This window comes from Saccostrea echinata, unplaced genomic scaffold (genome assembly GCF_033153115.1).
Source record: "Saccostrea echinata isolate AGI-Se365-2 ecotype Australia unplaced genomic scaffold, CSIRO_AGI_Sech_v1 ptg000016l, whole genome shotgun sequence".
NCBI lineage: Eukaryota > Metazoa > Mollusca > Bivalvia > Ostreida > Ostreidae > Saccostrea > Saccostrea echinata.
In genome coordinates, this window is record NW_026889765.1 from 8,461,322 (window position 1) to 8,480,099 (window position 18,778).

An 18,778-nucleotide genomic window follows, 5' to 3' on the forward strand; every position below is an offset into this window, starting at 1 on the left:
AGTAATAAGTCAAAAATACAAAGGAAGAATTGATGATAGCATTCAAACCTGTACATTGGTTATAGAATGAATCATCTGTTATTTTACAACACAATTTTTTTTACGGTTCAACAATTCATCACGGTATTTTATTTTCCGAATTTAAAGGCCAAACATTGAACAAATATTTGCAATGAATCTGCAGTTAAATTAGATTAAGGGTTGCGTCATTTACGTGTAAGTTCTTAGCTTGCAGTCATAAATAGTGTGTGTGGGGCGGGGTTGGGGTGGGGTGAGGTGGGGGGGGGGGTTAGAAATCATAAAGAATTCATTTAACTTAGAAAATTATTTTCTATATTTCCAAATAAGATTATTTATGCTATGTTACAATGCAAAATGTGATAATATCAGTTTATTACATTTTGTGTCGTTATTACAGTTGCGTTGTAACAATGCTAGGCTTCTGTACATTAAAGATCTGAGGAATATTACATCCTTTAAATCTACATGTATTATTAAATGAAAACAAAGAATTTGCAAGGAAAATGAAATTTGTGGAGATAACGAACAGTATTCAAGCTCAAAGTCCATACAAACAATAAAAATCAGCAGCAGAGCAAACAAGGGCTTTCTAAAAAATCAGAGTTGGGATCAGGTGCCATGGAGGAGTTAGCATTCCCTGCCGACCGATTACACCCGCCGTGTGCTCCTTTTCATGGTCGGGAAATTACGAAAAAATCTGTCGACAATTCAGTGTGTGAATAATGGCCTAACAAATAGTATGAAAAACGTCAGTAAGCATTTGACTTAAATGATAGATTGTATTTGCTGACAAGGTCATTGTATCGACAATAGAACTCACGAAATGTTGACTTTAAACGAGACTAGCTGCTTTTTTAATTGTAATGTTTATGTACATATTGTTTTGCTTTCGTAAATTGTTGTACATAATACGAGAATAAGAAAAAACTAGGAACGATTAGATGAAACTTTTGTTTAACACTTTATTAGTATTATGCTTTCATTAGCTAATTTAAAAAGGTGAAGTGCCATTCAGAATGTGAATGATACATTCAGACACAGAGTGGATTTACTTTAAATAAAACTTACTCTATTTGGAGTAGTTACATAAGCACGAACTTTAAAAATAGCAAAATGTATATTTCATGTATATTCTTTATCAGGAAAAAAATCAGTATTGCTAATACTACGAATAATATGCATTTTTGTTATATTTTAACACTAACACATAACCTTGAAAGGTAAAATACACATTTGCATGTATTTCAATCATATGATTCAATTTAATTTACAATACATTTTAAGTTCAAAAGCTCTTTTGGGGGGAATTTCCCTCCAAATTTCATGAAATTCAATCCATCCTAATTCTTGCCTTTTAAACTTAATGGCGGCTTATGCGCATGGAGAGAAATTATCTATAATAAGATTAGACATCCAAATGTTGTTTACTTCAGCCAGACCCCCCCCCCCCCCAAAAAAAAAATCAACTCAATATGATGATTTCGTTTTTCTTACTGCTTCCTTCTATAAATGTCTCCAAAGGGACAAGGCCCTTACATGTAACTGCAATTATGCAAATTGCAGAGAATTAAGCATAATTAAATAACTTTTCATAAACAAAATACAGAATGATTTTGATATAAGTACGTAAGCAGTATTTACGTACTTTCTCCTACCGCAACTCATGCAGGTATGATTAGTTTTGACTCCTTCTACAAATAACTGCTTCGATGCCAATACTGTGAAAGTAGTTCTGTTACAATCATGTACATGTATCACTCCGCTGATTGTTAAAACCGTTCAGTGATTGTTTTAAATGGTTAAAGATCAGATTTGTCAAAGATAACATGAGATTCGTCATAATAAGTATTTAATTACTACAATGCTGTGTTGTGATCATTAGAGTAAACTTTTTTCCGTTTCGCAAAAGGAAAACAAAGTATACATGCATCATAGTCAAACTTTATTCCTCGCTCTGAATTGAGTTAAGCTTACATTTGTACATAAAATTTGTCTACATTATGGTCGAAACTACATGAAAAGTAACTAAATAAAAACATGTGGTACATTGTATTATTTTTTTCCTTAATCATAAACTCGAGCAATGTTTTCATTAAAACTATAACACAGTCATATAAACATATATCACAAACCTCATCATTAGCTTGAAATCGCTGCATAACTGAGTAACAAAGGTTTCTGTATATCAATAGTACTGTCGCTCTGAAATTCAAATGGCTGGAGGTATGCACAGACAAGCGACCGAGTGCCTATACAATGACACATAAACTCATCTTAAAGTAAATGTTTGCTTTCTTTTGCAATATCTTTTTGATTGAAAAATTAAGAAACAGGTTTCCGTTCAGAAAACATTGCGCTTATGATTTATCCTTGCGCATACATAAACACAAAACCCCCATCTGGAAATACCAAATTTAGATCTTTTCCAATCTGAGATATTTTTAAAATGCAATTCTATGGGCCTTTATAGGTTAACATGGTACACCAATACTTCCTTGTTTCCGCACAAGGATTAAAATAGCGGGTCTTTTAATTTTCCCCCTTGTTTAACTACAAGGTTAAAGGAATACACATCAATTTATTTTGCCCGAGAAGGATGCGCGTTGTTCTTTTCTGTCTTTTGTTCCTAGGACTTGCAGAAGCTTGGTCCGGGTAAGAAATTTATATTGTAGATTTTTTTTTTGGTCACATTTCACACATTAAGAAAATGTCATATAATCCAGTAAATCGCTTTCTTCGAGGTCATTTCCAGTCATAGGGCGATCGGAAGATTGCTCAGTTTGTACCTTGAATGTGTAGTTGATATACAAAAGAAGAGAAAAGGGTTGCGCAAGTCTACAGGACACCCCCCCCCCCCACTCCAGCATGTTTTATATATTGATTCTGATTCTTTTTTTTTTTTTGTATGCATTTGGATCTTGATTGATAATTTCTTTGTCTTAAACGCGTTTATTCATCAGAAAATATATTTTCAATTATCTGTTTAAGGATGTTTTATTTATTTCACGAACAAAATCCTCTTTATTTAGAGTTATAAATTGCTGGGGAGATCGCATTGTGAAAAACATCTTCAGTAGAGTGGGAAAACAAGATATTGATGACTAAATCTCTCATTCTATGTGAGATTCTTTTTAAACCTCTTCATCCCAAGCTGTTATTTCCGAAGTTAAATATTGTACAACTAGATTTTTTTTTTCAGTATCAGTAGTTATGAATTAATTCAGAATGAATTTCAAAATGTTATCAAAAGTGGGTATTCCAATTTTTAAAACAGTGTGCGCATTTATAAGGCCCCGGCCATTATCTCAAGCCCCGTGAATCCGGAAGTTTAATTCCACTTTTAATCTTCACGCCCAAAAGAGTTTGTCAAAAGAGTCAAGAAAGACCTTTAAATTTGTGTGCATAACTATTAAAGGCTGATTTATTCACTGGCTGGTTATCAAACCGTTTCAATGTTCTGTCATTATAACGAAAGAGTACGATATATGCTTAGGCATATCTCTTTACATACGAATTTCTATAATAATTAGTTCAATATTAAAATTAGAGATGTGAAAGTGAAATACCAGTACATGTATATTGATAATTTTTTTACCTACTTGCTAAAGGTCAGAAATATAAGTCTTGACGCGATCGGAATTAAAGAGAAATTATATCCCCACGGAAAACGTAAAAGTAATCTTAAAGGTTTACAATATTAGTGGAGGAATTTGCTTGTATCTAATGACACTAGAAAAATCCTGCGCAAGCGCGGGGAAATTGAATTATTACCACTACTGACAGAACAATTCCAGTGATATATATTATAGTTTCTCCTGACAGTTAGTTAGACTTATAGCAGGAATAAATACTTAGTTCAAAATCACGCCGTTTCGGAGCACAAGTAGATATAAGCCCCCTTCCTTCCTTTTGTAAAAACTTGAAAAATAACAATTTCATTAATAGAGGCTTCTTTTGACACTTGTTAAACAATGTTATATTGCACTTCGGGTGCTCTTATCCCATTTCCATCAAGGATAAAAGAAGCGAATATGAGCATCTTTACTGATAAAGACTTTGTCAGCATTTTTTATTTTTGGAAAAAAAAATAGCTTTTAACACCCTAGGTATATGGGCCTAGTATTTGATACAGACTGTTTTCAGAAAGAAAAGAAAACGACTGAAATGTATTGATTAGAGCAAAAACTTTTAACAGCTTTAGCTATATTTGAACAATACCATATTCATTAATTGACATTTTCTCTTTACATGTAATTAAGTTTATTACGGAATACAAACTGTGTACTTCGGGCTCGTTGCCATGATGCTCTCAGTGGCGAATATGCACATTTTACTGGTAAATTTATTAGTACATCCTACCAATAATCTTTCGATATATAAATATATTCACAATTTAAACTTATAGTGTTATCAATTGCTTTACCATTATTTCCATGCCCATTTACACCAAAGCTTTTTTATATATTCATGTAGTAATTATCGCCGCGATTTATCTCGATGCCGTATGATGTTCTAGAAATTGCCGTCAAGATTAAGATCGGTGAATTGCGAAAACGATTTGCTCATTTTGCTTTTTAATCAGTTATCACAACTAATTTCTTTGATATCACTTAAATCAAGTTTTGATCAATTAATTCACTAATGACGTTTTATGAAATAAATATACAATTGCTTGTTGTCAGTTTCATTAAAAATCGCCAGTAACTTAGATCCACCAACCGGAACCACCACCATACTCTTTTTTGCTATTTCTTGGCTGTTTATCGACCTTTAATTATATTTACGATAATTACGATGCGAGTGAAATCTAAATATAGTTTACGGACATCACCTAATACCTAGTGTATTCTTAGAGAAGTAAGTCTGAACTCTGGTACAGGCGTTCCCGAGTTTATTTGCAAAATTTATTAATTCGTAAGTGTAGATGTCATTTTGTCATTAATCATCAACCACAGGTGCGGAACCGGGAATTTTTTCCAGGCCGAAAAAAATCCAACCCAGAAATTTGTAAAACAAGCTCCCCCCCCCCCAAAAAAAAAAAAACCCATAAACTACTTTCCGAAACGTGAAAAGCCTATTTCATTTCGTGTGTGTGGATGGGGGTGGGGGGGGGGGAGGGGAGGAGGCAGGTGGGGCCATCACATTTCAAGCGGCATATGTATGACAGTTCCTACCAACAGGGGTCCACGTTTTCCGGGTTCCGGGGTTTGTGGGGATACAATATCCTTTTTGTGTCGCCAGCAGAGCAGAGCGTCACTAAGGGATCACTTTACCCGGCGTCTGTCTGTCCGTCTGTCATACCCTTTATCTCGCGAACTGTAAGAGGTATGGATTTCATATTTTGCACATACATGTGTATTGCTTGGCTCTATGGCTTTTGTAAATTACCATGGTTACCGACCTCGTGACCTTGACCTTAGACCTACTTCTCAAAATATTTCATAGTGCCGATATACAGTATATTTTTTTTTCAAAATTAAGAGGTAAGTCTATGCTATTTAGCATATGCACTGTTTGTCATAAGACAATATGAAAAATATCAGCATTACAACCCACTTGACCTTGACCTTTGACCTACTTTGCAAAAGATACCCTGGGCAGTTTAGTTTAACTTGCGGCTTTTGAATTTTGAGAGATAGGATTTTGATAATTAGCATCTATACGTGTTTATGAGCTCCTGATACTGTAATTTGAGTGTTTGATATTCAGTTACCACACAAACTTTTAATTTAAATACTATGAAAATACATCGGGATCGATATTCCACAATGGATTGTGTAGACTGACAATTGCAGTAAGGATAGACTGAAATCTCTTTTGGATTTTGGAGGATGATTGGAAACACGTTAAAGCTCATAAAAAGTACTTTGAAACTGTATTTTATTCAGTTACCACACAAACATACATCTCAATGCCCTGAAAATACATTGGGATTGGTACTCCAAAATGAATCGTGTACAGTGTAGACTGACAATTGCAGTAAAGAAAGACCGAAATCTCTTTAGGAGGATTGTTGGAAAGACGTATTAATAAAATGATGAATAGTTATTTCTAATAATTTCAATTAAATTAATCATTTGAGGGTTAGGGAACCATATATTCTTTTGATTGTCAGATTCTCTCACTGTTTTATGCTACCCATGGATACCATTTCTCCATTGCAGGCTTGCATGAGCTGTCACGCTAACAGTAAATACAAGTTGCTGTCCTTCAAAAAGGACCGCAATACGTGGACCATAGGTCTGTGTTACTTTAAAAAAAGTTCTGGGTTACAATAAAGATTTGTTCCACCTTTAAACATATTAAAATTTAACTTTGTGGGCTTATTACTAAATCAACGAATGAAAGAAGCAACGTCCTGATCAAGGTATTTATTGTTTACCGTATGTAGCACTGAGCTTTAAATGGGGATATCCATTTATCACAAATACTCCACATGTAAACTGTTTCGATCGTGTACAGAATTTATAATATTGTTCAGTTTTTACCAGTGTTGTTTCCTTGAAAAAGAATCGTCTCTATTAAAGATAACATATCATGCCAGATCTGTATAGGACCCGCGGATGGGGTATTTAGTATTCAATCTAAGCTCATTTATGGTCGTTCCCCCTAAAGAAAAGCGGATAACTTTTTTTCTCTTGTAACGAATGTCAGTCCCCCCCCCCCCTCCAACTGAAAATGATGTTTTAAATGTCGGATTCTATTTTATGACGAAGGAATAATGTGTGATGCTCCGCAGCCGCAACAGTTTCTAACTGAAATTTCGCGCTTTTCTTTTCTTAGGAATCTCAGGTAAGTTTTACAACGGCCGTCAATGCATTCTTGGACGAGTTCATTGGTTACTCTGAAAGGTGACACAGGTTAACTCATCGTTTACATTTTCTGGTCTGCCTAGTTTGAGAGTTAGTAGTTTAACAACACGCAATTCATGTTAAATTTTATTCCTGATAAGGTAGCATGGCCGTAGGAACCGGGGGGGGGGGGGGCACGGGGGGGGCCGTGCCCCCCCAATAATTTTGCCGATATATAGATTACTATAGTAAACATAGATAATGCGTGCTTGTGCCCCCTCAATAAAAACGTCTGATGACCTTTTTTTTTTTTTTTTTTGCTTGTCAGGAAATTTTTGGTAGTGCTCCCTCAAGGTCAACTGAAAAATGTATGGCTGTGCCCCCCCAAACTGAAATTGCTTCCTACGGGCCTGGGTAGGTCTATAGTTGTTTTTTTAATTTAAAAAAAATCGGTCTATCTTCAGTAACCATAACGACTGGGACTTGATTGGATTTATATATACGGAAGATTCTATCATTGGAAAGATACACATGCAGCTCATATCGACGTGTGTCACGCGAGATTTTTTTTTTCAGAGCCCCCCCCCCCCCTTTTCCACTTTGAAAAACTGCTACAGGCCTGTAAGAAGCTATTTGGATTGCTGTATATCAAATGTTACGATGTCATTAAGTAAAAAGTAATACAAATAAATGCATGTAGTATTAAGTATACTTAATGTACATTCATATGGACAAATATTTCGATCAATAATAGAACCGCCACTATGCTTCACAAAATATTCTTGAAAACAAGTGACGTACTGAATACTGTATTAGTTTATTTTTAAAAGTAGTACGATTAATTATATCAGTTTTAAGTTTTATTATATATGAGAATAACGAGAAAATTAAAACTATTTCAGGAAAGTTCAACTTCGAGATAAAGTCAGTACATGCATGAATATATGACTGTACAATAATGCATTTTGTTTTCTAGTATATGTATTTTATTCAATAAGATGAAACTCAGTAGCATACATCTTATGTCATTTTAGGACACTTCTTAGTTGATTTTCTAAAGCTTGAGAGCTGAAGTTTTATCAGTAAAATTAATGCTTTGCACCATAGAAACCCCGAACTTAATTTAACAATCCATATACGTAAAAAAACTATAGTAAATGATTTCTTTTTTTTTTACATGTATATAAGGATATGTGTATATACGCTAATTGATAAATAAATACGATGTACAGATTTCAAGCGAGGTTTGCCAATGATTGGTGAGTTCTAACTCAAATGAGGCGAATTGTCGTAAGGGCAAGTCTAAGGGGCGAACCGTTTAAAGCATTCTTGCGCACGCGTAACCTGACGTTAGCCCATGACATCCGGTTTAACCCCGCTTATATAATTTCTGCGTGGACCTCAGAGTCCACGCAAAACAGCTGAGCACTACTAGATTTATTTACACCTTGAATGAAGCTATACAAAGCAGGCGACACATGCGTTCCTTGGAACACTCTAGTTAAGTCTATCATGTACGTTTAATAATCCTCAATTTGGGGGTGGGGTGGGGTGTTTTCCGAACCCCGTCGACCCCCTCTAGATCCGCGCGTATCCATGATAACCGCTAATAATGCAAGTCCACTAATGAAAGAGCTGTTAACATCTGCATGTATGTATAGTCATCAACTGATAAGAATTTTATTTTCTGCAAGTAAATGATAAAAAAGAGGTTATTTTGGTTGCGTTTACTTCCTGGTCAAATGTTTGCTTCGCTACAGGTCCTGCGCGGATAAGTGTCTATGAGTGTTTAAAATAGTTCAGTGTGGTACTGTTTTGTAGCAATCGCAATCTTCCCGGGCCTTTCCGGCAGACTCGGAAAATATATCCGAGGTTGTCTTTTCAAGCTTGCCGGGAAGATATTCAGGAACATAGTTACAAAAAGTTAGGTTTTTATTATAATTTTAGAAGTAGCTGATCTTTGTAGTCTTAGTTTATAAGACCTACATGTAAGTTCAAGCGCGGATGCAGGATTTTTTTTTTCCGGGGGTGGGGGGTCCTCCCCAGTAACAAAAAAAAGGCTGACGATCTAGAATGTCGATTGACCGCCTTTGATTGTCGCAAATATTTTACACAGTATATACGTAATTATTTACTAAGTGTCCGATAACGTTACTTGTAACACCTCAACCAGGGAGCTACATGCACGAAAAATAGCATGTACATGTAAGTCCCTGTGTGGCAACGCACTTTGAAAAAATTACGCACTTTGAAAAAATTTTTCAAAGTGCGTTAATTTTGGGACAAAATCAACGCACTTTGAAAATTTTTTTTAAAGTGCGGTGAATTTGGGACCAAATCAACGCACTTTGAAAAATTTTTTCAAAGTGCGTTAAGAGTGTACATCATAATTTTTAACCATGTAGACACTTGACGCACTTTGAAAAAAAATATGTATAAAACAAAAATTTTGGACTTAAATTTTGGTAATAGACAACATTATTATCCACTCGCAACGTTTGAGGGGATATAGTAACGCGATTGTGTGTTAGTGTCGATGTCAAATGCTGCCTTGATTTATAGAATATGCTTTTGGGGAAGGAATGCTCCTCTTTGCGGTGCCCTTGTTTTGTTGTATTTCTTTCTAAAAACTGATGAATTGATCAACCCTCATCGACAACGAAGAAAAGACAGGTTGAAGATCTCTCAGCTCAACTCTTTATCATTCCTACCCAGATATATTTATTTACATAACTCGTACATCTTAAGGTCATATTTGAAGAAAAAAATGGAACATTCTAAATACAGTAAAAAGCACTTTATAAGGAAGTCTTTAGTTAATCGAAATTTAGTTCTTTTAAAACTGAAAGTTTATTTATGTTCATTTTCAGGAAAATCAAATTAGCTCAGACTCCTAGGTCAAGGTTAAAAGTTCAGATATGTTGTTACCCAAAGAAAGGTCACAAGAAATACGCATGTGGGACATGAGAGTCAAAGCTCCGCCCAATCAAAAGTTATGGACAAGGTTAAAGTTTTTTCCGGACAAACAGACAAACAGCTAGACAGACAGACGGACGGACAGGGCAAATATTATATACAAGAATCTTAGAATTTTTTTTAAATTTGATATATATCTAGCCTTATTATGATATAAAAAATTTAAGAGTTCCAGTCGAATGAGTATTGTGGCTAATGTTTTATTTTATTACTATCAAATTAATCAGTCTAGCGTATGTTCATATTGAATATAATAGATATATATATAGAGAGAGAGAAAGAGAGAGAGAAATAGATAGAAAGAGAGAGAGAAAGAGAGAATTTTCATGGTGGAGAAAAATCATAATTGCTCCTTTTTCCCAAAGAAAAATGCCATGCTTTAAGTCACATATCGACCCCTTCATCCACTGAACTTATTACAGAATGGATTAAATAAAAAAGGAACGAAATTATGCAATCATTTCTATAAGACCTATTTCCCTTTATAACATTTACGAGAACTGTCGGGAAGAAAACAACCCCTAAATATCTTTAAAACGTCTTTATCTCAGATCCTGAAGTGACATCATCACTGAAAAAGTATTAAACCAGGTTCAAATAATTATTTATCATACCTAAAATTTGCAAGAATATTGACCAAGCCGTGCACATTTTCTTTTCAAAGTGCGTTAATATGGTCGATATTAACGCACTTTGAAAAAAAAGTAAAATTTTTCAAAGTGCGTTAACGTGGTCCCAAAATTAACGCACTTTGAAAATTTTTTTCAAAGTGCGTAATTTTTCAAAGTGCGTTGTAACATCCCTGGCTGAACTGTAAAAAAAAACACTATAAGTTAAGCATGCAAACTCCACAAAAACAACAGTTACTTAAATCTAATTATATGTAATTTATGAAATTCATTCGGGGTTGATAAATAGTCCGGCAATTCATTTCATTGGTTAAAGAAATTCGAATTAAAACGGCTGCAATGATAATGAAAATACTCAGTATCTATTGATGCCTATCGTTTAATTCTAAACCATTTAATTTCAAAATTAAAACTCAATTTTTTTTCTTAATTGCTATTTCATTCATAATAAGTAAAAAAAAAAATGATAGGAGTCAAGTTCTTATATAGTTTGCGGCACGTTGAGACTGTGGTCGCTGTGTACATGTATTGTTCATTAAATGTCATTGATCGTAAGAAAAGGAAAAAAATGCGTACAGAATATTGAAAAGTACTTCCAATTTATTTTGAACTTATTCCAATGCATTTTTTTTGCTCATGAAGCTAGGGTTGGACGGTTAGTTTGGTTGGGTTGAGACACTCGACCCGCGTCCCTTTTTTTAAAAGAAATTCTTTTATAAAAATATTCTATTAAACTCATGTTAATAACAATAATTGTGAGTTTTTATTTTAACTTTAAAAAAAAAAACAAAAAAAAAAACAAAAAACAAAAAAACCAAAAAAAAAAAACCCTCCCCTTCTTCATAAACAAACTGGAAATCCCGCCCCTGTGTTTGATATATAATGCGTTTGAATAATATATAATTTGTTTGTTTAATTAATTAATCTGTTTCGTAAATAAATATTCAATGTTTGGCTTGAAGAAAAGACTTATGATTATCATTTCCATTTAAGGACTAATGTCCCTCTGCTCTAAATTTCACTTTTATTAGTTCACCTGAGTTTACTCAGATATTGCTAACTGTTTTCGACCGTCGTCGTGCGTCGTCTGTCGTGCGTTAATATTTAAACATTTTCAGCTCCTTCTCTGGAACCACTGAACCAATTTCAACCACTTTTGGCATATTACATCTATCGGTAATGGGGAGTAAAAATTGTGAAATTCATGGTCCCTGCACCCTGGGGCCTGAGGGGTGGGGCTAAAACAATCAAAATTAATGCCATCTTTAAAAATCTTTTTCTTTACTCTGGACACCAAGCAGCCAAAGTGTTGGCGTGATTGTAATTATTATAAGCATTGAGCTCCCTACTAAAATTGTGAAATTCATGGTAAGTAAATTTATGAATATAAACTGAGTAAATTTTCCTTTTCTCTGCTCCTGGGTAGATACATGTAGGAGGTAAACAGAGTATAAAATTGTAATAAGTGAAGCAAATGAGAGTTACTCCCCTTTGCTACATGTAAATTGTGTTAATCAAGAAATCCTTGTATATAATTTGATTAACAGGTTATTTGATTGAACGAGAATACAAGAAAGAATGTTATACATGTATGTACATTTAATAAAAATAAAAATAATTTTTTGGTTTAAATGAGCAAAGCATGCTCAAAGTCGGATTCTCGACTCTAAAGCAGTATAAACGATTGACTTAAAGATTATTTATGTTCTTACGTAATATGTGTTTACTGTGATGTCCTGTTTGAAAATTGACGAGTTATTGTCAGCTAAGGTCGTGGAGATCACAGTTTAGTTGGAAAGAGGTGGCATAAATTTGTTTTGTACTTTATCGAAGTGAACAAGTGATCAGAGAGCCAGGGTGACTAGGGGACTTGTAGTTTGTGACTAGTGACAAATACATGTAGCCAAGTGGCGAGTGCTGGTAACAAGCATTACCAATTTTTTTTTTTTTTAATAGCCAAGAGATAAGTGTTGGCATCAAGTGTTACCAAGTGGCAATGCAAACACTGAGTTGTTTTTGTTAAGCCAAGAGGCAACTCCTCGAGTAAATATACAGGCATTTAGAGATTTCTCTTTGCGTACTAGGCAAGTGACACAAACATTTCTGCATAGATTGAATACCTTACACACTAGGCAAGTGTCCATTGTATTTGTATATTTTGCATTCACTATCATCCGTGTAAGACTTGGGCAAACCAAGTACGATCCAAAGGAGATCACTCGGGTCTCGCACGTTTCAATGAGCAAGGGTAGTTTTACCGGATTTTTGACATTCTAGGGCAACATAGCTTCATCTATCAGTTAATTTTGTTTAACACTTCTATGGATCCTTTACGGTGTTGTATTATACTCAGGTGACCGTAAAGGCCCTTGGGCCTCTTGTTTTTTTCCCAATATTGATTTTCATCAAGAACTATATCATTAGATTTTCAAAATAATGAAAAAATAGTATGAGGTATGAAGTGGCGCTTTTTTTTCAGAAATGATTTTTATGACAGACCATGATATGAATAATTTTTTACACAGAGAATAGGAAGATTGTTAATTTATTATCACAACATAGAATTAAAAATATGAGGTGTATCTGAAAAAAATATATTCATTGTCATACTTATTAAATTCACTAATTAGAAAACATATTAGAGCTCTGCTTCCTAGTCAGAATATCATATTGTTATACATGTATGTGCTTGTAAGAAAAAAATACATCCGTTAGCAAGAGTTATCTTTCTTTAAAAAATTCAATGAAAAAAGAAAGGTTTGTTTGTTTGTATGTAGTTTAACGTCCCTCTCGAGAATTTTTCACTCATATGGAGACGCCACCACTTGCCGGTGGAGAGCTGCAAATTTTGTCCTATACTCGGCACTTACGGCCATTGAGGAGTGAGGAGTCTTTTTCGTGCAAGCACCTACTGCGACACGGGACCTCGGTTTATACGGTCACATCCGAAGGACCGGTCTCCACGTCCTACAGTGAGATTCGAACCCGCGACGTAAGGATCAACCCCTTATTCTCCGACTCTAGAGCAGACGCTCTAACCACTGCGCCACGCGGGGGACAAAAAAGAAATGTAAGGCCATCTTTCAAAAATCGTTTGTTTGCCCTCTCCCGACCGACTAAATAGAAAGGGCCCGACTCAACTTTTTTAACCTCCCGGAAACATTTTTTTTTTTATTCATTCCGAAGTTTTCTCAACCCATTAAATAAATAACTATTTTAACTTCACATTAGCAAGTGTTTTTTGATAAACAAGATGTGTTTGTGAAACACTGATGCCCCCGTATTGCAACTTATAGCGAAGGTTAAACTTTCTCAAATGCAAATCAAATATGTTGGTACCCAAAGTAAGGTCTTGTACCGAGGAATAAACCTGTGAAATATGAAAGTCCTAGCAGCAACTAGTGAAAAGATATGGAAAAGGTTAAAGTTTTTCAAAAGTAAGTCAAACATCAAGGTCAAATGGTCAAAATTAATGGTGCCGAGGAAAGGCCTTCTCACAAGAAATACACGTGAAATATGAAAGCCCTAGCACCAAACCATTCAAAAGATATGACGAAGGTAAAAGTTTTTCAAAAGTAGGTCAAACTCCAAGGTCAAAGGGTCTTGTCACATGGATTACATATGTGAAGTATGAAAACCCTGGCACCAACTGCTCAAAAGTAATGGTCAAGATTAAAGTTTTCCAATAGTAGGTCAATCTCCAAGTTCAAGGTAATGGGCAATAATTGTTTGTATCTAAAGGAAGGTCTTGTAACAAGAAAAACACATGTGAAGAAGGAAAGCCCTAGCATCAATTGTTCAAAAGTTATGACCAAGGTTAAAGTTTTTCAAAAGTAGGTCAAACTCCTAGGTCAAGGTCAAAGGGTTAAAGTTGTTAGTATCCAAAGGAAGGCCTTGTCACAAGGATAATACATGTGAAGTATGAAAACCCTAGGACCAAGTGTTCAAAAGTTATGGCCAAGGTTAAAGTTGGATAAAATTTTGTAAAACTGGGTCATACCCCAAGGTGGAGGTCAAAAGGTCAAATATGATGGTACCCAAAGAAAGATCTTGTCACAAGGATAACATATGTGAAATATGACAGCTATAGCTCCAACCAATCAAAAATTATGACTAATGTTAAAGTTTTTGCGGACAAACAGATAAGCAGACAAACAGACAGACACACGGACGGACAGGGCAAAAACTATATACCCCCAAATCTTCGATAAGGGGACATAAAAAAAAATTTCCCCTACCTACCTACTCAATTTTCTTATCCTGAGTCGGGAGAGGGCAAGCAAACTTTTTTTTTAAAGATGACCTAATAGTAATAAAATTTCTACATAATTATGGTACATGATACACTAAACCATTTTAAAATCATGGTTCATAAAAAGAAGAAAAAGAACTTTTTCAACTTGTAAGGGATTTAAAACTGAGTGTAAATGTTTATGTCATATGAAAAATATATAAAAAGAAAAGTAAAAACACACATTTCAGATGCGTCAAATTTTCGTGGTTTGAGGGAAAAATATGAGTTCATTTGGGATTTCTTTTCGTGGACGAAGAATAATTGTGTAATTATTCATAAAAAGATTGACATGAATAACAAGGTCTCTTCCTCTCTCGTAAACAACAAAAGTTGACCCTCCACGAAAATTAGTGATTTCGCAGTACAAGTCAAAGTTTCCATCATATGTGGGTTTGATTAAATTGACTACTCAAAGGTTTACATTTTTACAGTCTGGGATTTTGTACTTGGAAAATTTTTTCTCTTATCAGAGAACCCATCCCCCTTAATTTTCATTAACATAGGCAAGAGCGAAGTCCTGGCCAGCTCATGACCGAATTTTCGTTTGAAAAGATTTTGTTGAATATTGCTTTCTAATATATATATATATATATATATATATATATATATATATATATATATATATATATATATATATATATATATATATATATATATATATATATATAAAATAATATTACCATCAGCATAATATATTCGAATAATGCTGGTTACAAACAGCATATTATGTTTGAATTTGATGAAAATAACTTATACGTTCATCCAATATTTCCATATGCGTGTACAATGTACATGTACTTACAAGCAAATTGATGGCAAACATAAGAATAGTTTTAGATAGAACGGACCTAGCTTACTTACAATGTAAAATCCATGATATTTTTTCTCACGATTAACAGACTCGAGGATGGCGTTTTTAGGGTGGTCTTAAACACTGTTATTAATACTTTCAAGATTCACTTTCACAATATGTCATAAGTTATACAATTATTTCAGTGGTTTAATTAAATGATTAACATCACTCAAGACTTACGAACTCATACTCTGTCGATTGTCGTCACATTAGGTTAAACTGAAAGTTGTCATAAATTGCTAAATATCAAGTATATTAGACTGGTGTAGATTTCAATTATAAAAATATACTAAAGACAGATCGATATCATTTTTAATGTAGTATCCTTCTTCATAAGGAATGACCCACCTTCATTGATCTTACAGGTAGTGATACTGAAAATCGGACGGAAGACCTACTCCTTGCTTTGCAACGAGTTTAGCTCTAGTTTTATACATAAATGAATTATTTATATAATATGTAAAACAATGAACTGGTATGTGCTCAACACAATTCTGTTTGTATTGCTTTGAAATTCAACGCATCTCATGCTATATGAAGCAAACCTTCTTATAGTCCCCTACTGGTATTGTGTTCAATTCCGTCAAAAATCATGAAAGCGGAAAGAAATGCAAACTTGTCTGTAACTGAAATTCATCAAGATAGATTAAATATTTGATTTTTGTAGTTTTACGTCCCTTGTAATATTATTTCACTCATGAAAAACGCCACCATATACCGTTTAAGGACTTCTAATTTAGACCTTTACTTGATTCTCAAGGCCTTTTGAGCAGTGAGGGTTCTTTAAGTAGAGCGTGCCAACTCTTCCTGACTGGGGGCCTCGGTTTCTAAGTTCTCAAGATCGATTCAATTGTCTATTTTCAGATTTATATTTGCAAGCATGTAGTTAAAATGACCAGAAAAACAACTGGGATGAATATCTACATGTACGTGTACATGTATGTACCTTTTTGAAAAAAAAAAGATCAAATATGTTATCTTTTATTAGGAATAGTAACCAGCTTTGCTCAAGAGAGAGAGTCAAATGTGTATGGGAAAGGAGATGTATATACCAGACATGGATGGGGTAAGTAGCTAAAAACAGGACACTGTGCATGTATTATTAAAAATGTTAGATTAATGCAATGAAAATCGAGAGTTGTCAATGGAATTTAAGCAAAAATCAATCAATAACAAGAGCAAGGAAACATTTTTTATAAGTAAAAGATCTTTTCATTCGTTGAACAGAATAGATTTATTTGTCAATCATGGCCTCCCTGGGGCATAACATAATATATACATAAGCAAGCATGATTAGCTGAACGGTAATGAAAACAAACAAGATGTGTTTTTGAAACACTGATGCCCACCTATTGCAGCTTATGGCGAAGTTTAAAGTTTCTCAAATGCAAGTCAAACTCCAGGTCAAGAGATCACAAATGTTGAAATTTAAAGAAAGGTCTTGTCTCGAGGAATATAGAAATTTGAAAACCCTAGCACCAACTGTTCAAAAAGTTATGGCGAAGGTTAAAGTTTTTTAAAAGTAAGTAAAACGTCAAGGTCAGGGTCAAATGGGGCCCCAAGGGAAGGTCTTGTCACAAATGATACACTTGTTCGGGAAACGTGAAAGCCCTAGAACCAAACGTTCACACGTTATGGCAAATGGTTAAAGTTTTTCAAAAGTAGGTCAAACTCCAAAGTCAAGGTCAATGCCAAAATTGTTGTTATCGAACGGAAAGTTTTGTCAATGCACATGTAAAGTATGAAGACCTAGCACCAATTGTTTAAAAGTTATAGCCAAGGTTAAAGTTTTTCAAAGATAGGTCAAACTCCAAGGTTAAGGTCAAAGGGTCAAATTTGTTGGTATCTAAAGAAAGGTTTTGTCAAAAGGTTTCCATATGTAAAGTATGAAAGCCCTAGCACCAACCATTCAAAGCTTATGGCCAAGGTTAAAGTTTTTTTCAAAAATAAGGTCAAACTCCTATGTCAGTTAAAGTTGTTGGTATCCAAAGGAAGGTCCTGTCATAAGGAATACACATGTAAAGTTTGAAAGCCCAAGCACCAACTGTTCAAAAGTTATGGTCAGGGTTATAGTCTTATAAAATTTTTCAAAAAGTGGATCAATCTCCAAGATCAAAGTCAAAAGGTCAAATGTGATGGTACCCAAAGAATTGGCTTGTCAAAAGGAATACACATGTGAAATATGAAAGTCATAACTCCAACCAATCATAAGTTATGGGCAAGGTTAAAGTGTTTGGGGACAAACAGACAAACAGACAGCTAGATAGACAGGTGGACGGACAGGACAAAAACTACATACCCCGAATCCTTGATACTGGGACATAAAAAAGTAATGTCATACTATCTAAACTTTTTTCTTGTTTTGTTGGAAAGATGAATCCTTCCCCTCTCTCCCATTCCCTCTCTACGAAATAGGATTTTCCAGTTGGAAAACTTGCATTTTTGGATGATTTTCGAAGTCTTTCACGTTATCTTCTTAATTATATTTTAACCCCCCCCTTCCTTTTGAAAAAAAAAAAAACAATTCTTCTAGTCTGACAATCAATCTGGCTGATCTCAAGATCGATCAATTCATTCTTGTCATATGAACCTTGTCCATATCACAGAAAATTCTTCAATGCTATACCATCTTTAAAAAATTGTTTCTTTGCCCTCTCCCGACCAACCGGCTAGAAATGGCCCGACTCAAGACTTTTTTAAAACCTCCAGGAAACGGTATTTTTTTTCTTTTTCTTCCTCAATTTTCTCATACCGTCAACAAATGTGTTGAAATTTCTGGGGAAAAAATCTTCCCACCTACCTACCGACCCAATTTTTTTTTTTACCCTGAGTCGGGAGAGGGCAAACAAACATTATTTTAAAGATGGCCCTACATGAAAGTAACTTAAGCTTCCTTAAGTTTGTGAATTCTGTCACAACTCTATTGCAAACCCATCAGAATGGTGTGGGCGCGATCTTCATAGGAAAAAGAAAACGAAGTAAATTAATCATTTATCTGTTTAAAGTAAAAAAAAAAAGCCAGATTCTTTTCATTTAGTAATGAAAAAATGACTTCAAAAATCCACAAGAACCCACAAAAATGGTTTTCAAGAACAGGAAAAAAATCAACTTTATAGAGGAGGGGGCACCCCTCCCAGACATTCAACTGTTCCCTTCACCCCAAAAACCTGTTGATGGCCCTGAAAACATTCTGTATCATCATTCTGACCAGCTC

The 18,778-nt window shown here is 34.5% G+C and overlaps 1 protein-coding gene across 1 annotated transcript in view; it reads left to right on the top strand.

Annotated features, from left to right (window-relative positions):
• Positions 1–16,586: 16,586 nt before the first annotated feature.
• LOC133188884 (uncharacterized) overlaps positions 16,587–18,778 on the top strand; it is a 32,835-nt gene continuing 30,643 nt past the window's right edge. The window contains exon 1 of the mRNA XM_061324369.1: positions 16,587–16,630. Coding sequence (XP_061180353.1) covers positions 16,626–16,630 — 5 coding nt within the window. The 5' untranslated portion in view covers positions 16,587–16,625. The remainder of the gene's footprint in view (positions 16,631–18,778) is intronic.